Source organism: Aythya fuligula, chromosome 1, assembly GCF_009819795.1.
Source record: "Aythya fuligula isolate bAytFul2 chromosome 1, bAytFul2.pri, whole genome shotgun sequence".
In the NCBI taxonomy this organism is placed as follows: Eukaryota; Metazoa; Chordata; class Aves; order Anseriformes; family Anatidae; genus Aythya; species Aythya fuligula.
The window spans coordinates 121317892-121342572 of NC_045559.1; the positions used below are offsets into that span (position 1 = coordinate 121317892).

A 24681-nucleotide genomic window follows, 5' to 3' on the forward strand; every position below is an offset into this window, starting at 1 on the left:
AAAAAAAACCTGAAAACCTCTTCCCCCCCAGTCACCTGCTTCTAGGTCCTCCCCCCAAGCAGTGCAGGGGAAGGGGCAATGGGGGCTGTGGTCAGTCCCTATCACTTCATCTTGGCTACTCCTTCTCAGTCACTCTGCCCCTGCTCTATGTGGGGTCCCTCCCACGGGATGCCATCCTTCCCGAACTGAGCCTGCGGGGGGCTGCCCACAGGCAGCAGCTCTTCAAACATGACTCCGTCCCATGAGGTCCATCCATCCCCCAGGAGCAAACTGCTCCAGCACGGGTCCCCCATGGGTGGGCAGCAGGTGCTCCTGCATGGGCTCCTCTCCATGGGCTGCAGCTCTGGCCTGGGGCCAGCTCCTGTGGTAGCACTCCATGGGCTGCAGCCTCCTCCAGGCCACATCCACCTGCTCCACGTGGGCTCCTCCATGGGCTGCAGCGTGGAGATCTGCTCCATGTGGGACCCATGGGCTGCAGGGGGACAGCCTGCTCCACCAGGGGCCTCTCCACAGGCCTCAGGGGAGCTGCTGCTGCCTGCCTGGAGCACCTCCTGCCCTCCTGCTGCACTGACCTGGGGGCTACAGGGCTGGTTCTCTCACATTTTCTTACTCCTCTCTTCCAGCCACTGTCACAGAGCAGTTTTTCCCATCTTAAATCTGCTCTCACAGAGGCACAAACTTCGCTCATTGGCTCAGCTCTGGGCATTGGTGGGTCCCTTTGGAGCCAGCTGAAACTGGCCCTTATCTGACATGGGGCAACTGCTGGATTCATCTCACAGAGGTCTTGAGTGTTAAACTTTTGTGCTTTTGTTTAAAAAACAAACAAACCAAAAAAAAAAAAAAACAAAAAAAAACCACCATATTTTTATTTTCAACATGATCTCATTTTTATTTACACTGCCATTTTTTGGTGAAAATATATTTATGTACTTACCCAGATTAATGAAATTTTATTTTAGAATTTCACATTCTTCTGCTACATCCATTCCTGCCTTCACTCCTCAGTTCTCCCTCTATCCACTACATGAGGAACAAGTAAAATTCCTATTCGGGGAGAGTACTCAGACTGTTTTTGCTCTTCTGTGTAGGCCAGAGCAGGAATAAAGGTCTTAAAACGCTGGCATCACTGTTACTTAGAAGTCTCATACCTAAATGCCAGAAGCAAATATGAAGAGGTATGAGTTGTTGGTATTGGCAAATTACATTTTGATGGCATATTATTGTAAATCACAATTAGGAATTTCTGTCAAGAATTTGGATTCTATAACTGTTTATTGGATTTGCTACTTTGCATTCATTGGAAGTGAGTTTAAATGTCACTACAATACAAGTCGTTTTTGCTTGGTGAAGATGTTATGTATGCTCACTTCATTCGCTGATGTGTATCTAATATTATTTGTTTTTATTCTGGAGTTTCTATAAGTAAGAAGTTGGTGGTAGTTTACTGTTTTGTCCAGTGAAATTTCATGGTACATCCACACTGGAGTTCCAGAGGTGTTCAGACAGACTATCTGGTGCAGGTGTTCGAAGGAAGCACCTAGTGAGCACTGAAGTAGGGGAAAAAAAAAGTCTCTCTCACACACATGCTGCATGCATGAATCTGAATTTTTTCCTCAACACCTTGAACAGTAATGGTGAAAAAGTGAACAAAAGAGAAAAAGAACATTAATTTACAAAGATTGGGCTGAGTTCATCTAAATGCCATTCGGTAAATCCGCTTCTTATCTGTAAGTGTCAGCGTGCATTAGTCAGGACAACAAAGTGTAAGAATTACATTTGTGTAGTATGCTGAGGGAAAATTGAGGCTCTTTACCTGTCTGTACTTAATCCATCTGTTTTCTCGTCTTTCTAATCTAAAGATTTAAACAATCTTTTAAGATGAAGGAATTTGCTTAAAAGGTACAATAGCACGGTGTCTTTGAAGAGTTGATTTTTCTATAAACTGATTTGCTTACTGGTGTGGTGTGGTTTGGGTGGGGTTTTCCTCTTATCCTTCAAGGTACAACTACGGTTATACAACTCATAATTCATTTTAAGTTGATGAGGCTTTGTGAGAAGCTGTCTCCCAGATAGCCTTTTTCTGGGAATTCACTTAGGAATCATTTCAGTTGTTGCATATGTTGTAATTGCATGGTGCAATTGCATTGTAAGCACATGCCATTACGTAATTTATAAACTTTCACATTGTATGTATTTACCTCATTTGTTTTTCAACTGGATCTTTTTGATGATTCATTTATCTTTATTTTAGGTGACTTAGCATTTAAAAATAATGGTAATAAAATAGATTTTCTTCTGAACACAGTGTGGGGGAGCAACAAGATTATAGTAATTCTGGTTTTTATTCATCCTTCTTGAAGAGAGAAATCAGTTGTTTGGTGGAAGTGTGGACCCTGGTATATTTTCTTAACTTATAAAGTTCACAAGTGGCTTTAGGGAAGAAGATACAGGTACTGTTTTCCCATCCATATAATTTAGTCATGTAAAAGTTGTGGAAAAAATACTGGTGGAATTGCTTAGGACCAGAGTGATTCTTCGCATAAGGTCCAAGTTTCACTAATGGCTGCCAAGGTCATTTCTGTGTCTTACTACAGCAGGACCAATTCTGCAACAATACCCTTTAATGCTTTTGTTACTACAACTTCAGTGTGCATAGCAATGTTAATTTATTTCATCCTTGTGAATTACTTTTCGGCTAGGATTTAGGTAACCTCTGTGCGCTTTTGAAAGTTGCAGATGAAGTGACTTTTGCTTTCATTGCAATTGTGGGTTATTTTTTGATGTGAACTGTGCTGTGAACTTTCAATAATGATAAGGCACCTTAAATGTAGTGCACTTCAGTGTGTCCCTCAGCACACGCGTGCCATGAAAGAGGAGCCTCAGATAGTTGCTTTCCTAGGCTCTTGTGCCTCAGCAGGAGCTCCTGTCCTGTCTGCTCCTGTCTGTTGCAGCTCCCTTGTCTACACTGTGAGGTCTGCTCTTGTCTCACTGCTCTGCTTGCCTGGTGCTGTGCAGTGACCTGGGATGTGAGTCTTTTGTTCCCACTGGTTTGGGCCACTTAGCCTGGAAAATGCTGATTCAGGTGTAGGCAGGTCAGATAGAATAGGCAGATGTGTGCTCCGACATATGGCTGAAGAGAACTTTGTGGGGTTGACTGTAAAATAAATGTGTAAATAAATAAATCCACAGTTGTGCAGCCATAGAATCCATGGAGTTCTGAGTTTGTGTGTTTGTTCTTCTCATGAGAATTATTTCAGGTTTCTTGTAGACTTTTCAAGACTAGAGGATTTGACTCTAAAATGAGAATGGCAGTTTCTCTTATCCATTATTTGTGGTTAGAGAACTCTGATTAAATTCCTAGTTGGCTAATAGCTGCCAATAACTTTGAGGGTTACACATCTACTCACCCTAAGTATTCAGGAGTTGTTGGAAAAAATGTCAAAGGGAATGTTGGATTTAGACTAGTATTAAAGCATAGAAAAGCATTCTATGAAATGATGCAAATTCCCAGTCTGCTTTCTTGTGTTACATTTGAATTGATGTTTGAAGAGAGAAATGATGCACTATGATTATACAAGTTATATTTCTTGCAGTATATCTGAAATCATGGCAGGATAATTAAGATCTCGCTGTTTTTATTTTTTTTTTAATTTTCTCATTTATTTTGGAAGAGTATGATGTGACAGGTGTAGTACTGGATACTAGAATGCATCAGATAAAACAGAGCAACCCTTCCTGCGAGCACATGTCATTTCATGATGGATAATGTTACTTGAGGGCTGTCCACATATGTAGCAGCCAGATAGTGAAGCAGACTTCTGTTTCGTGTTGTTGCTGTTCTGCCACTTTTCAGTGAAAGGAAGTAATATTTAGGAAGAGGTAATAAAAACAAAGGCCTGAGTATTGAATATTAAAAACAATACAAATCCCTCCCCCATTCTCCACCAAACCTTTTTTTTTCTTTTACCCTAAACCTGACATGTTTTATTTCTTTGAAAACATGTTTTATTTTCTTAGTCAAACTAAGAGACTTTCTTAGGAAAGATACAGGAAACTGTAGGAGATTATTATCACATGAAGGTGTGAAGGTATGCGGATGTCTAGGCTGAATTGTTTTACTTTTCTAGTTTTCTGTTAGGAGCTGAGCTAACTACTGAAAAGCCAACTCTGGAGTATGTACATTATGTACCATTCAAAAATTCCACCAAGGCTGAGATGTGAATGTTTTAAATGGAGAGAAAACTTTGGCCTTAACCTAGCTAATGATGAACACCCTAACTTGAACACCCACTCTGCTGGTATCTTTCATTTTCATCTTTGAAAACGCCTTTACATTCTCCCCAGTTAAAAATTCAGCTGAATATTACTGTTGGAAAGACAGAGGCTATTTCATGTACCATCTCCATGCAGTGCCCATGTGAATTTTTACTTAGACTTAGCTCTTGGATGATTACTCCTCTGATCATGAGCAACAACTGAGGAAAGCATTTATTGACTCAGATTGTATTTGTTGTCTAGCATTCCTTTGGTATTGTATTTCAAATCCCGTATTTTTGCTGTTGAATGTAAGAATCCTGAAATGTTTTTTTGTAATTAATTATGCTGATAATTAATAGGTGCTTTACAATGATCTGAAATAGATTATTATCATAGGCCTAAAAAGGACTTACTAAACTATGTTTAAATCCTGTTGTGTTTCACAAAAATTCCTTCCAACTCCTTGAATTTACAGCAATGTAAGGAGTTTAAGCCCCATTACTAGAAAATTATTTTTTTTTAGAAAATAATTGCGCTATTTCTAGCCCATTATTTCTGGCATAATGTGAATAATAAAGACATGCGTGCTCCATGACTTCAGACGTTTCTACAAACTATTCAGATTCTCGCTGGGAATACTATTTAAGTAATCTATTACAGCTCTGTTTTATACAAGCCAGGTTAATTAAAGTCATGCATATATGGTACCACAATGGGACCAGGTAAAGAACTGAGCTAGCACATTCCAGTAAAATACAGTGTAGATACACCTGTGCTATGTTAAGTGTTTTTGGATTAGAATTTGAGAAATGATGATTCCCACTCTCATGCTTAAGCCATCGTCTCTTTATATCTGGATCTAAAATGTACTTGTCATTGCAGTTGGGGAAAGGAAAAAGAATGGCTGTGATAGCTTAGAAATAATTGGCTTCTTCTTATTACAGAAAATGCCAGAAGCCTCAGAAGATCATAATCATTGGAAGGCCTGTTGACTTCTGTTTTTTGATAATCTGGAACATCATCAGTCTGGCATGGCGCAGGGCAGTCAACAACTCGATGTGCAGGTACTCCATGATCTCCGACAACGTTTCCCTGAGATACCTGAAGGGGTGGTATCTCAGTGCATGCTTCAGGTATGGTGAAGAGTTTAAAGGTGCCTATGTACTTCTGTTGTTGTAGCATGAAAACTTCTTAGTAGTCTACTTGGAACATAAATTCTCATTCTTCTGGTTTTATTTTGAAGGAGTAGAAGACTCTGTTACTTGCTTTGTTATTCTGTCTTCTACATACAAGATGTTACCATTCCTCCACTTGCATTTGTGTTTTATTGTTTTTTGTTTTTCTTGCTGGTTATTCATCCTTGCATGTGTGACTGTATGGACACAGGATTAAGGAGAGTGGCTAACAGGGTGGTTATTAATGATGGCTTCATCAAGAAGCATCAAGAACATAAGTATGCTGGAGTAGGTTTTAATACAACTCCTTCCTCCAAAATAAGGAACTGGCTTTACCTAAAAGCTTAACGTTTTTCAATCTTTGTGGCATGGATGCTGAGGACTGACCTTATGAAGTTTTGTCTTATGAAGGCAAGTGGCTGATGTCTTGGGACTGTGGTTCTGGTTATTATTATAAGATCTGTCTCCCAGATGTTGTGTTAGATTTGTGTGATACATCTGGATATTCCCACTGACCATTGGAGTCTAGCAGGGGAGCTTGACAGGAGGGGGAAGTAAGCAGGTAGAAGTATCCACAGAGTGAGAGTCATATAAAGTTAAGTGCTGGACTATTCTCTTTTTCTGTCATGTTCAACTGTCTTCATCTGAAAGGATGCTGAATGTCCATGTTAGTCTGGTAGTGAAATTAGGTGAAGTTTTGATTAAGTCTTCACTTTAGTATTAAGAGATGAAGCTAAAATGGATGAAGAAGGGAAAAGGGAGTTCCCTATTTTAAATTGATTGATTCATAATTTAATGTTTGTATATTCAACTGCTGGCATCACAGAACAAATCAAGTTCTTACAGGGGTTATTTGGTCTTTCCCCTGATGTATGAATAAGCCTTTTTTTTTTTTTTTTTTTTTTTTTTAAGCCTTGAGCCTGAAAATCTTTAAGACAGTTAAAATTATGTCATAATTATAAGGAGCCTTTAGGTAGAAAAGTACTCATCTAAACTGTAAAATAAAGGTAAAACAATAAACACATGAGTAAACAGTAAAGTGATACCTGCATCTCTGCTTGGACTCTTCAGAGTGTGCAATTTTCATCTAGTTTAATTTTATTTATGTTATTAGAAATAATTAATTGTGCATTCCTGTTCTTTGCAGAAGATGCATAGAGTTATAACTTTTACTTTCACCAAATTCAGACTTGATTTGATTCTTATATCATACTGTAGCTAGCATTACCATTGCATTTTGCTAGATGCAACGTGAGCTATGTACTACTTGCTATGACCTGGTAGGTATGATCTTTATTTCAAAATTCGTATCTGTATCAACTGCTATGAGGTCTGCCTATTGAGGCTTGATTGCAGCTTCAGTTGAATGCTTGTTGAACTCTTAGCAGTGGCTTTTTCTTTTGCCATTTAAGAACACAGGTGTCCCTTCTTCTTCCTAGAACAACAACAATCTAGATGCCTGTTGTCGAGCCCTCGCACAGGAGAGCAACAAATACTTATATATGGAGTACCATAGTCCTGATGACACCAGAATGAATAGAAATAGCCTTTTGCACATTAATCTGGGTATTCATCCTCATACCAGCTATCATGCAGGGGATGGAGCTCAACTTAATGGTGGTCGTACACTGGTACATAGTTCAAGTGATGGACATATTGATCCACAACGCACAGCAGGTAAACAACTGATATGCTTAGTTCAAGAACCACATTCTGCTCCCGCTGTTGTGGCAGCTTCTCCTAATTACAATCCATTTTTCATGAATGACCAGAATAGAAATGCAGCTACTCCTCCTCCACAGCCACCTCCACAGCCATCTTCCATACAACCAGGAATGAACACGTCTGCTATGCAAGGCCCTCCTCCCACGTATATGCACATACCTCGGTACAGTACAAATCCCATTACTGTTACAGTATCACAAAACCTCCCATCTGGACAGAGTGTACCCAGAGCTCTACAAATTCTTCCACAGATTCCAAGCAATCTTTATGGGACTCCTGGCTCTATTTATATTAGACAAACATCTCAAAGTTCTTCAGGACGACAGACTCCTCAGAATACGCAGTGGCATTCGTCACCACAGGGCCCAGTTCCACATTATACTCCCCGTCCTCTACCTGTGTATCCACATCAACAGAACTACCAACCTTCTCAGTATTCTCCTAAACAACCCCAGATTCCTCAGACAGCTTTCCGATCACCACCGGCATCCCAGTGTCCCTCTCCTTTTGGCTCTCCTCAGCACCAAGTTCAGCCTCCTCAGCTGGGTCATCAGAGTTCACATGTCTTCATGCCTCCTAGTCCTTCAACTGTCCCACCTCATCCATATCAGCAAGCATCCCAGACTTTTCAAAAACAAAGCGGTCACTCCGTGTCGTATCTTCCTCCTTTTGCTGGACCTAGTTTATCCAAAGGTTCCATGAACAAAATAGAAATTACAGTTGAGCCACCGCAAAGGCCTGGGACTGCAATGAACAGAAGTCCTTCACCAATAAGTAATCAACCATCTCAACGATACCAGCACCCGCTGTATGCAGCCACTACTCCTCCTACAAGCTCTCCATCAAGAGGTATGTCGGGTCAACCCAAACCTCCATTTAGTGTTAATCCAGTATATATTACCTACACTCAACCAACTGGACCTACAGGTGCACCAACACAGTCTCCTCGGGTAATGGTATCTCAGCCAAACCCAACTATTTTTAAAATCACAGTAGGTCGAGCACCGACTGAGAATCTTTTAAATTTAGTGGACCAAGAAGAGCGTACTGCAGCACCAGAACCTATTCAGCCTATTTCTGTAATCCCAGGATCTGGAGGAGAAAAAGGAAGCCATAAATATCAGAGAAGTTCTAGTTCTGGATCAGATGACTATGCTTACACTCAAGGTAAATGCTTTACCCTTGAAAATTGTATTATTGTAAAAGGCATTTTTAGCTTGATTTTGCTACTTGTTAAAGTAGGAAATATCGAACCTGTACAGAGAAGAAGACAGATCATGACAAAGATCATCTAATCAGTTTGTTCTGTTTTTTAAAATTGTACCAAAGTTTAGTTGAATACATTAAGAATTTCTGAGGCTCATAAAATTACTGTGCTTTTGACAAAAGAAAGGGAATTTCTTAAGAGAACACTACAATGAATGAACATATGCCATGTATCTGGTTTGTAAATTGTGAACCATGTCGTAAATTTACATGTGGACTTTATTACTTTTTGTTTGAAAAACTTTACATTTAGTTGTTCAGTACTGGGTGCTTTATGGAACTTGAAGCACTAACTTCTGCAAGGCATTTTATTCTTATTTGTTTTAGCTTGAAGAGTATGAAGTAAAAGAGGAGAGAGGATTGCAGCTAAAATTGCTTCTCATGTCACTATAAATTGTGTTTTGTTTTGAAGGGTATTAAAATAATTATTTTGAAGAACTTGATCAAAAGCTCACTTGTTGCACTTAAAGTTTTCGAAGAGGAGGAAAAGCTTGGTAGACAGATTTTAGGATTTGTGTTCTGCTGCATGGGGACAGATTATAGTTAGTCTTACTGCCATGTGTAGAGTTAAATAATTTACTCAAGAAAGAAAAACACAAAGTGGTGAAAACTAAACTTTAGATGAAGACTGCTTTTCTCAGGGTAACCAGCTTTCTAGATTTGAAACGTTTGAAATGGAATAAATGAATCACTCTGTAAGCATTCAAACTAATCAGTTGGGGTAATGACAGAATGATAATCAACAGCAGATATTTAAAGAATGTACTTTGTTTCTAAATTTGTTTGGAAAGAAGAGTCTCTATTCCTGCATTGCTCCTGCATTGCAATTCCTGCATTGGTTTCCTTTCACTTGAGACAGCTGAAATAATGGTTATAAATCTGTTCTTGATTTATTTTGCTTTCTGTTTATTGAGCTATTTTAACTCATCGACAGAGCTGTTTTGTACCTGGTAAACCCAATTAGAAATGTTATTTTGAGAGAATGCTAGTAGATCTGTAACTCAGGTCATACGATTTCTTTGGTAATGTTTGTTTTCCAACTTCACAAAAGGTAGTCATTTATGTTTCACATATGTTCTGAAATGTAGAAAGCTGTTTTTGACTTTTGAATCTGTGTCTAGATTTCCGTGTTTGGAAAACAATAAAGCCAGCTAGTATGTGCCGTTTGGGCTGTCTGCTTTTGTGGTAATACCACATCTGGGGCTTTGTTAGCCTTTGGTGTTGCCGCACTGTGAACTCTTAACAGAAATAAATTGTGGAAGAATAAATGTTATACTCTGCTACCACTGCGGAGGCCTGAAGAGGAGTATACTAAACAGCTTAATGTAGGGAACAAGATCACTTCATTTTCTTCTGAATATGAACCATTGTGAAAACTGTTACCAAAAATCCATTCTGGTGTCTACTTCTAAGGTTTTGTAGCATAAGTCAAATTTGATCAGTTGTACCTGAGGTATAATACTAAGCTATGTAGTGAAGCCATATCCCATGTTAAGTTGGAGGAGTCATGTGAAGACAGGATTTGACTGTAATGGTGGTAAATCATACACCGTAGTACCAGTACTTTTTTTTTTTTTAATTAATTCTGTGATCTCCTCAAATGTACTCGAGTGACTTGCATTTACCTCAAAAAGTAGAGAACGGTTTTGATCAGTAATATTGGAACCTATATTATAAAAACATCTCATGTTATTCTTTGGATAGGATTTAGTGTTTATTCTTTGACCGAGAATTGGTGGTTCCATGCAAAAAACAAAGTATAGTGTTGTTTTGCACAGAATACTGACACGTGTTAAAAAGTCATTTTATGCCACTGCATTTTTATCTTCCCCTGGTAAGCTACATCACGTTGTTGCTTACTTTTCTAACTTTTTTTTTTTTTTCCAGCAAGAATGCAAGTATGTGTGAGACTTTATTTTTTCTCTTTGCCTGTATTAGATAGAGATGAAGAAAAGGGGTAGGTGGTGGCAGGTGCTTTGTATGAAATATCATTTTTTTCTAATTTTTCTACAGCATCTTCATGTATTCAGTTTGCTGAAAAACTGTTACATGGGTAGCATGCTTGTCTGAATACTAGCAACAAATTTCTCCTATTTTTCTCTTTCCTGGTAGACTTTCATCAGATAAAACAGCTAGGTCAGAAAGTGTTCAGCATCACACTAACAAACTTGGCCAATTTTGCGTCATGATGAAATACTCAGGACTCTCTTCCTGCAAAAACTAGTATTTTGTAGCTAGGCAAATTTCTATAGCTGAGTGGCTGCTCAGAGAGCCCAACATCAGCTTGCAACTGGGAGTCATAAGTTTCACTATCATGACAGAAGTATGAGAAAATGGTTGATTAACAGCAGGGAGAGGTGAGAGGGCAGCAAATTAGTTCTATTGTAGAATTAATGACTATGAAAAACCTGAGCTTCCCTCTCCCCCCGCCAGCTCTGTTGCTTCCCCCCCCCACACACCCTCAGGATTCTCATGTCTAGGCTATTTTATTGAAGTTCTGTAGTTCTGCCTTTGAGCAATGCTGAATTTGTAGTATTGATAATTAAAGTACTCCCTGAAAAGATGGTTGTCCCCCTCTCTGCTTGGAGTACTGTATCCAGATGTAGGGCTGTTAGAGTGGTCCAGAGGAGGCCACAAAGATGATCAGAGGGCTGGAGCAACTCTCACCTATGAAGAAAGGCAGAGAGCTCCAGGGAGACCTCATTGTGGCTTTTTAGTACTTAAAGGGGGTTATAAAAGAGATGGAGAGTGACTTTTTACTCAGGCAGACATTGAAAGGACTAGGAGGAATGGTTTTAAACTAAAAGAGGGGAGACTTAGATTAGATATCAGAAGGAAATTCTTCACTGTGAGCATGGTGAGGCATTGGAACAGGTTGCCCAGTGAAGCTGAAGATCCCTCATCCCTGGAGGTGCTCAAGGACAGCCTGGATGAGGCTCTGGCCAACCTGATCCAGTGGTTGTCATCCCTGCCCATGGCAAGGTGGTTACAACTGGATGATTCTGAAGGTCCCTTCCATCCTGAGACATTTTATGATTCTGTGAAAAGCAAGGAATAGTTAAATACTTAAATATTCCTTCCTATACTGCATACTCTGGAATAGCACTGAAAAAACAACTTAGCAGTCTAAGGGCTAGTGTGTCAGACACTGTTGGAACAGTAGCTATGAAGTGTTATCTTCTGATCTTACCTCTGGTATTTACTTTTTTTGTCAGTACAGTATTAACATAATCAGGTTGCTGTTCTATCCTGAGAAGCTGTATGCTTGTACAGGTGCCTTTTGTATTTTTGAGACGAGAAAGACCAAATGCAAAAAAAAAAAAAAAAAAAAAAAAAGACCAAAATGGTAATATCAACTTCAAGTTACTATTTTTTTTTATTTATTCTGGAAGAACTTTGTCCTAAATAGCATCTTCACGCTGGTATTTGGCTGCATGTTTATGATCACGTTCTTTTCCAGAAAGGTCGCTCATGAATCTTACATATAAGCTAAGAATTCAGTTTTCCAGCTTTTTTTTTATGTTAGTAACTATTTCTTCCATGTGAAATATTAGCCTTGCTTTTACATCAACGAGCAAGGATGGAGAGATTAGCAAAGGAACTGAAGCTTGAGAAAGAAGAACTTGAACGCCTGAAAGCTGAAGTCAATGGCATGGAGCACGATCTAATGCAGAGGCGGCTTCGAAGAGTTAGCTGTACAACTGCAATTCCAACAGTAAGCAATTTGTTAGTATTTTAATTCAAGATACAAATTTATTTCTTACGCTTTCATGAAATAAAGTATAATATACCCCCAAATATTTTGCCTTACAAAATCTTCAGTATTTGGAAATGATTTTTCTCTAAGTTCTTGGCTTGTAGTAAGCCAGTTCTTAACATTTAAGAAGTGTGTATGTCTGGTGTTCTTAGGATTCACAACAGACCTAGTGAGACTTATATATGTGTGTTTCTCTGGGCCACAGAACTGAATAGACAATTACTTTCGTAACAACCGGTAGAAGCATGTGTCCAAGTCTGTCTGTAGTGTCTGATCCATATCCAGCACAGTTGTTGATACAGCTGAGCTTCAAGTTTTTTGAAAAGGTATTTTAAACACCAAAATACCTTGATACAATGAGTAGTTGCATCTCTTAGACATTCCACTTCCCATTTGGTATGTGCACAATGTGCCAAGTTACTTTTCACTGGCAGTGTTGGCTCAAATAGCTGGCACCTCTCTCTCCTCGTGTCCCTGTTACTTCTTCCTATCTCTGACTTCTAACCACTAGTGACTCTAGCTCAGACATCTGTATGGCTCTGATAAGACAACTCGTCTGACTGAAAAATAGCTTTCAGTTTGTGCAGTTGTTAGCCAAATCAGTTCAGTCTTGTTCACTATGCTTACATAAACAATACAGTCAGATGTAGGCAGGAAAGCATACTGTGCTTTAGTAACAGCATACATGTATATGCTGTTATCTGCTGAAGTAGTAAGTACATCTGCTGTATGTCTTATCTGTCTGAGGTATTTGGCATGTATGAGCATCCAGGGATGAGGTTACGAAAGCCAAAACCCAACTGGATTTGAATCTGGCCAGAGATATCAAACACAACAAGGTCTTTTGTAAGCACATTGATGACAGAAGGAAAAGTATGGAAAACGTGGGCCCATTGCTGAACCATGTGAGGGACCTGGCTCTACAGGGAAGGGACAAGGCTGAGGTACTGAATGCCTTCTTTGCATCAGTCTTTACCAGCAAGAGCAGCCTTCTAGGATCCCAGGCCCTAGAGACCAGGGGGAAGGGCTGGAACAAGGAATACCTACCCTTGGAGGAAGAGGACCAGGTCAGGGATTACTTAAGCAAACTGGACATTGGTAAGTCTGCGGACCCTGACAGGAGGTACCCATGAGTGCTGAGGGAGCTGGCAGATGTGACTGGGAGGCCACACTATAATCTTTGGTCAGTCATGGCAACTGGAAGAAGTGCCTAAAGACTGGAGGAAAGCAAATGTCACTGCTGTCTTCAGGGAGGGCAAGAAGGAGGACCCAGGGAACCACAAGCTGTCCAGCCTTACCTCATTCCCTGGGAAGGTGGTGGAACAGCTAATGTCAGAGACCATTTTCAGGCCTGTGAAAGACAAGTCAGCATGGCTTCGCTGAGAGGAAGTCATGCCTGTCCAACCTGATATGCTTCTACAATGAAGTGACCAGCCTGGTGGACAAGGGGACAGCCATGGATGTTGTCTCCCTAGACTTCAGTATGGCCTTCGATACTGTTGCCCATAAGTCCTATCTGAACATCAGGAAACACATTGTTACTCTGCAGGTGGTGAGAACAAGATGCCCAGAGAGGTGGAGATTCTCTCCGTGGGAGATCTCTGTAAGCTGCCTGGGCATGGTCCTGGGCAACCTGCTCTGGGTGTCCCTGCTTGAGCAGGGGTTGGAGCAGGTGACCTCCAGAGGTTCCATCCAACCTCAACAATTTTGTAATGCTGAAGTGTACCGTAAGATAGGATGCCTAGGGTTACTTCTGCATCTGTGTTGTTAATCGTTGCTGCTAACATTAGGAGCACTTTGCATTTCAGTAACTTAAGTGGGGTTTCTTTATTCTATGCATATAGACTCGACTCTATTCATTCTTCTATTATGAATAATTATTGTTATGCAGTACTGAATTACTTAAATATACTGGGTTAGAAGGTTTGGCATGTTGGAGCTCTTTTGGGTGATGTAAATCGACTATTCTTTGATTATAATCAAGTAATATCAGAATCTTATATGAACTGCAGCTCCTATTTTCTTTTCTGATCATCGTGATGTAAACTAATGTATCGAGTTGTCAGTTCATACAGATTTTTATAAGGTGTGTGATTTTATAAGGTTGTGAAGAACTATGCCTTTTTACGAATGAATTCTAATATTGTATTTTTCTTTTTTTTTTCCTTAAGCCTCTTCAAATGACAATAGAAAAATGTTTTTTGAGGAAAAATTGGGTGGCAGGGAGGGTGAGGCAGTGAAATCTTGGATGCTCTATTCAGTGCCTTGGCTATACTTAATTTCTAATAAAGCTGTTAACATAGATAAACAATGTTATTTATATGTCGGATAAGATGCTGACTCTCCTACAATTGCTATCTTGGGTTGTTTCTCCCTAGCCTGAGGAAATGACCAAATTAAGAAGCCTCAACAGACAGCTCCAGATAAATGTTGACTGTACACTGAAAGAAGTTGACCTCCTTCAGTCTAGAGGTATAGAACTGCTTTATGGTTTTGAAAAAAAAAAAACAACAACACACCATAATTTAAATATAGAGTATGCTTAAGCGTGCATATTCTTTTTGGACTCTTTAATTAAAATTGAACTTTATCAATCTCTTTTTTTTAACTAAAAAGATGTATTTTTCAATAGCAACTTGTTAAATTTGACTTGGCCAAGTTAAATTACAATACTGACTAAATAGTTACTTAAAACTAACTTTAAGTAAATCTAAAAATAGTACTTCCTAGTGAAGGTTCTTACATTTTTAATTTACCTCTGATAAAGTGATACAAACCAGAAAGACTGATTGCAGCCAAGAAGTTGGCAAATGTAAATTTGTCTAGGCATTTAAAATCCTTTCTGTGACAGAAACCTGATATAAATACAGTCAAATAGGTGTAAAAATTCATAGTCTCCCTTTTTTCATTCTTTTTAACCAAGACCATGTCCTACAGAATGATTTGAATTTTCCTATATTTTTAAAGCAATACAGAACATTGAACTGGAGTTGATTGTTCAGTATGAGAGTAGACTGCTAAAAATTACTAGAATCAATGTAAAACTGAAAATACATGAAAAAAGACTATCAGGAAAAAGCTATACATGTTATTACTATTACACTCTATTTTAAAATCTGAAGTTTCTAGATGTTCATGTCACTGTTATAGGCTTGTAAATAACATTTGAATTATGCTTTCTTATTTCTCTCTTCTGACAGGGAACTTTGATCCGAAAGCCACATGTAACTTCTACGATAACATAGAGCCTGGTCCTGTTGTGCCACCAAAGCCATATAAAAAAGGTAAGTTAAAAAGCAAGCCTCAACTTGCTTTAACTGTACTGAGAATGTTTTTTCTTTCTTTTTCTTTGTATAAGCCAAACCATAACATGCTTATGTAACTGCAGTAGTCCTGGTTGCAGCTTGTTTTCCTCAGACAGGTTGTTTCCAACAAGTATTCTGGTAGTGTCTTGTTTGCAAATACTGTTACCCACTATTAGAAGAAGAGTTTAAAGTATACAAGCTCTTAACACTTTAAAGCTTCCTAATTACGTCTTTTTTTTTTTTTTTGAAATGCTTTTAACCTAAGAGTTAAAAGGATTTTTAACTCTTACCAGGATTTTTTTTAGCTGTCTTCTAATACGTTGTTGGGATTTTATAGTTTGAGATCTTTTATGTAAATTTAATTGTCCAGATCAGCTTTTTAAAATTTGCATTTATATTTTTAATTTAACTTGCCTGGTCAGGCTTTTATTTTGTGTGCAGAGTAGGAGTTTCACAGTAGCAACCCTGAAGTTTGTTCTAGTGTAGCAAGAGCCTCAGATATCTGAAGGACTTTGATGGAGTATGTTTTCTCACATGGAACTGCAGTTATTCCAGGGTCCCATCTGTTAGAAGTTCATTACTGATTTCTGAAATTTTCTGTGCTAATTGTATAGTATCTAGCATTCCTATCCAGCTTAGGACTTAAGATACATGCACACAGGAGCTATGTATTTAGTCTTTTTGTTCAGTGGAGATTCAATCACTGCATTCCAGAGTGAATCCCTGCTCACCCTAAGTAGACACCTAGTGGCTGCATGGCTCAGTAGCACTCTAGACTTCAGTACACACAGGGGTCATTTTGGAGTAGAACCCTGCCTCTTGTCTCAGGTATTTTTTGCCCAAGTTTTTTTTTTTTTTTTCCAATCAGCTCTTGAAATCTGTTGGAAGAATCACTTTCAAATGCCAGTGAATGTTCTTAAATGCTTAATACCGTTCCTCTAAAATAGTCAGTCCAGGATCCTGTGCTCCGATATAGAGAAAACAGTGGTCTTTTCTCTGAAAATCTTATGTGATAAGATGTATAATACTGTCTCCTCTCACCGTAAATAGTATGTACTGAAATTGCTACTGTATCAGAAAATTAACTATATAGTTTGCTTGAAAATCCAAAATCTATTTGTTATTAAGCACTTCTCAAAGGCTTTTGCGGTTTAATTTTGAATTTATATAAGGAAATCTTTTCCCACCTTCTTCTGAACCAAATTTTTTCCCTTCAGTGTTCTAAAATGCCTAGCATGTGGAAATTTAAAAAGTAAAGGTCCAGAACTACTGCTCATCCATATACCAGTTTAAAAAAAAAAAAGTGATCCCTGCACAAGTGCTACTGTGTGGTAAAGATAGTATCATCAGGTGGGCAGTGGCACAAAAGCACCTACCTGGATTCATGTTAAATTGCAGTGGTCATTTGGTTGATTCAAGGTACTTAGTGATGCTTTAAGACACTCTTTTGATTATACAAGTCCATTTATTATTTCAAAGCAAAATAGTGTGCAAGGTGTATGAAATAAGTGATTTTACTGGTAATAGGAAAGTGTCTTATGAGGACTTGGATGACTTAAGACTAGCTTCTGGGTTTTGTTTGACAACTTAATAGCAACCTGTGTTAGGGTTGGTATATTGTATGTTGAGCTTGGCTTTTAACATGGATCCATTTAGTTCATTTTTTCCTGGAAAATTAAATTAATATTCAATTTTATTCATTAATATTCAAGATCCTTAATATTCAGTTTTTGAAGATGTGGGCAGAAAGGCAGGTATGGGCAGACATACCTGGTCTTTGCTTCAGTCTGGCTAGTGAACATGAATGAGGTCTTTGTGCTCACATGGCTTGCTTGCTTAGTAAAAATCTGTTCAGGCCACACACTGCTAATGTGATTATGCAGCATCTTCATTGGAGAGGGTTTATATCTAAGCAAGGAGGCCATTTTTTTCAGTCTTTACATATGTCTTTGAAGACAAATGTAGGTACTATTTGTAATTAACTTTGTCATCAGCCTCCTGTTAGATTTCTGAGTAGATGATACTCAGCAAAGTAATAAGTGAACTTTTGAATTGCAAATTGCAGTCCTTTTTTACAACATAAGTTTTATGTTAAGCTGTTTTAAAGATGTCTGTTTTTTTTCACTTTTAATAGATAGTCTGAGGTCTTGAAGTGTTGAAGACATCAGGAAAACCTTTTTTGGTTCTTTATGTGGGTTAATACCTAATGTATATTCATACATACATACTGATTTTATGAATTAAAACTTAAGTACTACTTAACACATCCCTGCTGCAAAGCCATGAGAAAATCATTTGGCCTTTTCCAAAGATCTACATGGTAGAATCCAGTGGGATAAGACCCTGGAAGAGCAGCCCAAGAATGCTGATTTGTATTCAAGGACCACCTTTCCATGCTCAAGAGCAACGCCTCCCAACAAAGTCATGTAAAATTGCAAGGAGGCCTGCATGGACATGGACATGAAACAAGGAACTCATGGCCATGCTCAAAAACAAAAAGGAAGTCTACAGAGGGTGGAAGCAAAGACGGGTAGGAAGCAATCCCATGCAGGTGTACATGCTAGGGACCATCCAGCAGGAAAGCAGCTTTGCATAAGAGGACCTAGGAGTCCTGGTAGGGACACAAAGATGAACACGAGTCAGCAATGTGCCTGTGTCTATAAGGCAGCTAACAGTACTTCTGATTGTGTTAGGTGAAGTATCACCAGTAGGTCAGGAAAAGTGATTCTTCTCTACTCAGCATTGGAGAGGCTGCATCTAGAGTGCTGTGTCCAGTTCTGGGCTCTCCAGTACAAGGAAGATCTAGACATGCTAGAAGGAGTCTGGCATAGGGTCACCAAGATGATCAAGGGATTGAAGCATCTCCCCTTATGAGGAAAGGTTGAGAGAGCTCAGACTGGTTGGTCTGGAAAACAAGGCTCAGAGGGATATCTTATAGATGTTGATAAATACCTGAAGGGAGGATGCAAAGAAGATGGAGCCAGGTTCGGTGGTGCCCAGTACCAGGACAAGAGGCAATGTTTTGTCTCAACATTAGGAAACACTGTGAGGGTGACCAGGAACTGGCATAGATTGCACAGGGGTTGCGGAGTTTCCCCCTTCAGAGATTTTCAAGAGCTACCAGGACATGATCCTGGGCAACCCACTGTAGGTAGCCCTACTTGAACAGGGGGGTTGGACCAGATGATCTCTAGAGGTCCCTTCCAGTTCCAACCGTGTTGTGACTGTGGAGAAAAACAATCATCCTGTTTTTGAAGCAGGCTTATCATTTGATTTGATATTTGATATTTTCTTCTGCCTGGATGCCTAGCAAAGATATAGAAAATATTGAAGGAACTGATTTAGAAGTTGTCTTTCACTTCAGATGAAAGTAGGGTTATTGGAATTTAAAATAGGGTAAGAGACTGCTGTATATAAATTTATCAGGTCATTCTTAACAGCAGTGTTTCTTAACAAACTTTGTTTCAAGATATTTAAACCTTTAGCAATATCAGTGGCCTAACAGTGGTGACTCCTTGTTTTGAAAGCAGTATGGTTAAGTGACTCTTTACAGAAATGAAACCCTTTAAATCCTTTAAATAATTACATTTCACAAACTGAATTAGAAGTGATGTAGGGGAAAAAAAAAAAAAAACAAAACAACTTGTGTTATCTATGTAGAAATGTTTCTACCTTTTATATATAAGAAACTTTTTTTTTTTTTTTTTTTTAGAGCATCCAAACAATTCCAAGCAGGCTTCACGGACTCAGCCAAGAGATGAAGACTTTGAAGGGGCTCCATGGAATTGTGATAGCTGCACCTTTCTAAATCACCCAGCACTAAATCGCTGTGAGCAGTGTGAAATGCCACGATACACCTGAAAATCAGGAAGGGGCTGCATTGGGTTGAAAACAGGCTCTCAAGCCGACAGCTGTAGAAGAAGGAAACATGGGGAACCTTTCAGTCCATCTGCCCGGCCTTTGCCAGTCTACAATCTTCATAACGCAAGGGGTGGGAGAAATGTGTTAAGATGTTTCTGCTTGTACCACAGTAAAAAGAAATAAGGGTGAAATTCTTTTTTATCCTATTACAGTGAACAAAGCAGAAAACAAAAGCTGAAAATATAAAAGGATTAATTTCAGGAAGAATGTATGCAGGAAAGCAAATAACTACTGGTGTTTAGTCCTGTGGTTATAGTTACTGCTTAGTGGCTCTTTAAAAAAAAAAAAAAAATTTCTTTTTGAAGTTATAGGACTTTTAGTAATGGTGTGAAATGTTACACTTATCCCGAAAACTGAAGAGCCAGAGCTGATTTAACCTGGCCACAGCTAGCTGGAAAACAAAGGCTCCCTGTGCTTCTAGATTGTAAGCTACTGAAAAGGAAGACAGGTAAATGCAACCATAAATTTGCAAAGTGTACAAAACAAAAAAAAAGGTATTTGTAATTGCTGCTTTTTTCAGGGTAATTTATGTCTACAAAAAATTGCTGTTTGAAATAGTGACCTAAGGTGACTAAATGAGATACTGTATGAGTGTTACAGAGAGTTTAATCAGAGGTAATTTTTTACAATCCCTTTTGCTTGTACAGTGCTCACCTGGCTGTGTCAACACTGGTAATAAACTAAGAATGAATTCTACCATATTATGGATGAAAATACTACTGCATGCTTTCATTAGGCCATTGTGTTTTAAAGCTAAAAGTATGCTTTTATATGCAACAATTTCCTAAGACTGTGCTGTAGCAGCACAGTGACATGCCAAATGCAGACTACTACAAATTCAGTTTGGAAGACTTGAGTTCAGCCATGATTATGTATGAGAAGTGTTTGTACCCAGTTCCTTAGGCCTTTTCAGCTTCCGATTTGTGGAGAATTCATGATGTTTACAGCACAGAAGGTACTTTGTGCCCCAGTTCAAAGTTAGCTGAAAAATAATTAATCAGTTAGCTCTTCAGTAAAGGTTTATTTGCACATTGTTAATAAACCAGCCTGTATAAAATAGCAGATGGCAGATCTTGAAAAAATATACACTGCATTCTTTTTATTTTGGTCAGGAAATATTTGCCGTAGGTTGAAGAACACAAGACTTGCAACTGAAATTATACTGGTACTTTTATGCATATGATATACTGTATTATAAAGGTGATGTTCAATTTGAATGCTTCAGGTTGCTGTAATAAAGCACTCATTATTTGTGAAATTGAACTTGGGTTTGGGCAGCTGAATGATTGTGTTACTGAACTGCAACTGAATAGGATATTTTGTGTACTGGTCAGAAACTGATACAGTGCATTTGAGTTTTTATGGTGCAACTTTGTCAGGAGTCAGATGCAACCAAGCACGTCAGCTGAGTTGTGGTAATTGACTTTACAACTGTGAGGCAAAACGTGCTATCTAAACCTTAGCAGGAGAGATTCAAACTATTTCATTGTAAGTTGTTCTTAGCTCATGGCAACCCCTTCCATATGGTCAATTACCACAATTCACTTGATGTGTGATAACTTGTTGAGCTGTGGTAGAACAATCATGTGTCTGAATCCTTGTTTAAAATCAAACAGCGTTTTTAAGGTTTGGGTGGAGGAAAAACTTATCTTGACTACATTGCTGAATCTGGTGTCTTCTCTCCCTGCAGTTTATAAAGATAAAAGTAAAAAAATAAACTGTGATCTTAGATGAGGAACCAGTATTTGATCTGGCATTTTTCAATATGTTCTTGCACTAATTAAATCTTCAGCATAATTTTAAATAAGCTAAGAGATCTCCAGCAATCAGTGTATACCACAAATGAGCAAAACAAAGTCAAAGGCATCAGAGGTAGTTTTTCTCGCTTCCATACTATGTGAAGAGCTCATCACATATGGAGAGGGGGGAAAAATCACTGTCTGAATAAGATAAAATAATAATTTTGCTTAAGTGGACACATCAAAACTGATAACTAGAGAACAGTTAAGCAGAAGCATTCTACCTAGGATAAGGAGTACCATGGCTTTTACTGGCACTAAAATGAATTACTCAAAACAAAACAAGTAACTTCATGACTTCTCTATCATGATGCCTTTGCCTTTGTAGTGTTTCAGTTTTCTATTCAGTTGTACTTCCATAGACTTTCTAGAAAGAAGCATTTGTTTTTGCTGGAATTCCAAAAAGATAGAAACGATCATGGCGCTCAGCAAATGAGAGTAGGTGTGTTGTGTGTCATTACTGTTGTGTCACTTTCTGACAGAATAGATGCTCCTTTTGAATAAAATAAAAATGCATGCAGTCCAATCATTCCCAGAACTGTAATAACCACAAGTGTATGGTTTCTGGGGTTATGGAGACCTGCTAGTCTTAGTTATAGCTTCACCAGAGGAAGAAAAAGAAGGCTGCCTTGACACCAAGATACTTTTTGAAAGACCAAGTGAGTGCCATTAAATTGCAAATGAATTCATTTGTACCAATAATTTTAGTCCAGTTTCTCACTTACTCTCATTTGTTGTTTGTACAAAAAACAAAGCAACAACAATGCCACAGAAAAACCTTCAATTTTTTTCCTTTATTTGTAAATGCTCATGCACAGACATTAATAGTAAAAACTTTACATGGTGCTTGAATATTTTTAGTTTCTTAGAATGTAAATTGTATTTTGAATGATGATTCATTTTCCTTCTGAAAGCAGGTGACGCTGTTCACACCCCAACTGAATTGTAGATTATGCCAAAAAAAGATTGGTTTCTGTAATATTTATTGAATGCACATAAAACCCTAATGTCAGCTGGCATATAAAAATGCACTGTATTGTATAAAACTTTTGTGTGTGTATGTGTGAATGGTGGGATGCTGATGCCATTGTGTTGAGTCAATGCACTACTTGTGTTTTCTTTTTTCCTTAATGATTGAGCTCTCCCTCAACCATGCTACTAGATTGGTAGAATTTGTAACTGACTTGGACATTCAAATACTCAAAATTATTTCACTGTTCATTGAAATTTTATAAAGCTTATTTTATATCTGCTGTGCTATTAAGATAAATTCCCTTTAATTATAGAATACTTCTGTAGTTCTTCAAAGGTTTATTTAGAGTGGGGCTTGCGGAAGATGATTCAGAGTACAGTAAACCAAAAGAAATCCTGAACTTTGGATCTCCTTTTAATTTGATGTAATTATTAGTCTTGTTTGGGTGAAGAGGAAAGGGATGGGAAGTCAAGCAAAAGGAATTACTTTGTAAAATGTAGTCTTAGATCAGATTGAATTGTGTATCTGTATGTCTGTGGTATGTGTGTTTCCCTTGAAAATTGGGAGGTGTGGTGAAAAGGTGTTATAATTCTTAAAAGAGCTGGTCTCAGTACTTTCTGATTATGATATGCTTCTAAATCACATTTTTAAAAATACCCTCTCTTTCAGTTACTTTCTCTCTCCCAGTTATACATCTCATTTCAATTTTTAAATACTTTCACATTTGATATTGATTGTAAACCCCCTTGAAACTGAAATAAAAATACTTGAGTTGAAATGGGGACAAGTCAAAATGAAAACAAAAGAATGTTTTAAACAGAATGTGAGAAGATTAAATATGCTAAAAACCAACGTGTCATCAGAATTATATTTTAAAATTCAGTGATATACCCTAGAATGTGAAAATGACTATCCTGGCAAGAAGTGGACAGTTGGACATAAACAATTCATCAGCTTCTTTGGCACAACAGAACTTGTGTGCTCTATACTACAGTGACTCTCCATCCCGTAAAGAAAGAAGACATGCACAATAACACATCCCATAGTCAGTACTGTCTCTATGTGCTGCTACGTTTGTTTCATTTTGAAATGTCAGCATTATTTTGAAGCTGGCCATGACTGAGTTTTGCCAGATTTCTTCAGTTTGGGGCTTTCATTGTTGTTTATGTCCATAAATATTAATGCGACTATTTTTCTTGGTTTTGAATAATCAGAAGTCAATGGAGTTAATGCAATACTATAATCCTGGATTTTCAGTACCTTTGAAAAAGATTTTAAAAAACTGTGTTCTTGAAATTTATTTATTTATGGTGGCACCAATGTATCTAATCCGTATTTCCTGCTGTGTGAAACCCTGTTAAATTTTTTTCATTAAAACAAGAAGACACGATCTTGTTTAATCCTGTATATATGGTGTCTACATTCTAGATTTGTGTATGCTGTGAATGAACTTACTACTAAGAGATGAAATTGTATAAAGGCATTCAGAGGCTATGCATGCATGGTACCTCCAGACAGTGCATACTCCGAGTTGCAGATTCCTGCAAAATAAATTAATAAAACTAAGCAAACATCACATTCTGCATTTGTTCTTGTATGTAGTAGGAAATGTTTAAAAATACAACCTTTTTGCTTTCATAATCGGATTGCTTCTAGTCTACTTGAGCCTACTGCTATAGCAAACTTATTTCAGTGACTTTGGGGATTTTTTTTTTTTTTTTTTTTAGTGGTCAGCATAAGTCTCATTAGGCAATTTCTGGGTATTCAAACGGGGTCCAAATCCTGTTCCTGTGAAGGTGCTCAGGGTGTGAGTCCCACTGCGATAATGGGTAGGTATTCTGTGCATCTTCTAGTGTAGAAACAGGACATAGGATGTTCAGTGTGTGAAGAAGCAGAGTTCATCACAATTTCTTATTTTTGAATGGAAAATTTGTTATTAAAGGAATAGCTTTATGCTATAGCAGATGATCACCTTTTTGTATTTTTGATTGCAGTCATTCCTGCTTATCCTAGACAATATTGAGTATCTGATTACAAAAGTCTGTCTTCTGTTATAACCTCTATAGAAAGTCACTACTTTGGGCCAGGGTGGAGAACTTGAAAAGCATAAATCATTATGCAGACAATTTCTCTTTATGGATATGTTTTCTTAATTGTCTTAATTTTATCAGTTCATTGTAATAAAAAACTTGAAAGCTCTGTAGCTGTATTACAGCTGTATTTTTTGTTAATATACAATTGCAGTCATTAAACATTCTGGTCTAACAAACCTACTGCAATTTTGGTTTTGACTTTTCATCAGCAAACATAAGAATTTAGTTCTGCATTCCTTTTGCAAAATTTGAATTATTTTCTATAAAAAAAACAGGTTTATATTTTAATCAAGCATTTTTTACTTTTACTTCAGAAATCACTGAAATTGAAAGATTTGTTTATTATTTTTAGGGGAAAAAAAAAGTTTTTTACATGTTAAGATAGCTTTAAAACATGCTATACTAATGGA

At 38.0% G+C, this 24681-nt stretch overlaps 1 protein-coding gene across 1 annotated transcript in view; it reads left to right on the forward strand.

Annotated features, from left to right (window-relative positions):
- The window catches only part of TAB3 (TGF-beta activated kinase 1 (MAP3K7) binding protein 3), a 44285-nt gene extending 20536 nt beyond the window's left edge, over window positions 1-23749 (forward strand). The window contains exons 2-7 of the mRNA XM_032184335.1: window positions 5202-5390; window positions 6872-8324; window positions 11978-12138; window positions 14559-14652; window positions 15381-15464; window positions 19198-23749. Coding sequence (XP_032040226.1) covers window positions 5289-5390; window positions 6872-8324; window positions 11978-12138; window positions 14559-14652; window positions 15381-15464; window positions 19198-19346 — 2043 coding nt within the window. The 5' untranslated portion in view covers window positions 5202-5288 and the 3' untranslated portion in view covers window positions 19347-23749. The remainder of the gene's footprint in view (window positions 1-5201; window positions 5391-6871; window positions 8325-11977; window positions 12139-14558; window positions 14653-15380; window positions 15465-19197) is intronic.
- The last annotated feature ends 932 nt before the right edge of the window (window positions 23750-24681 follow it).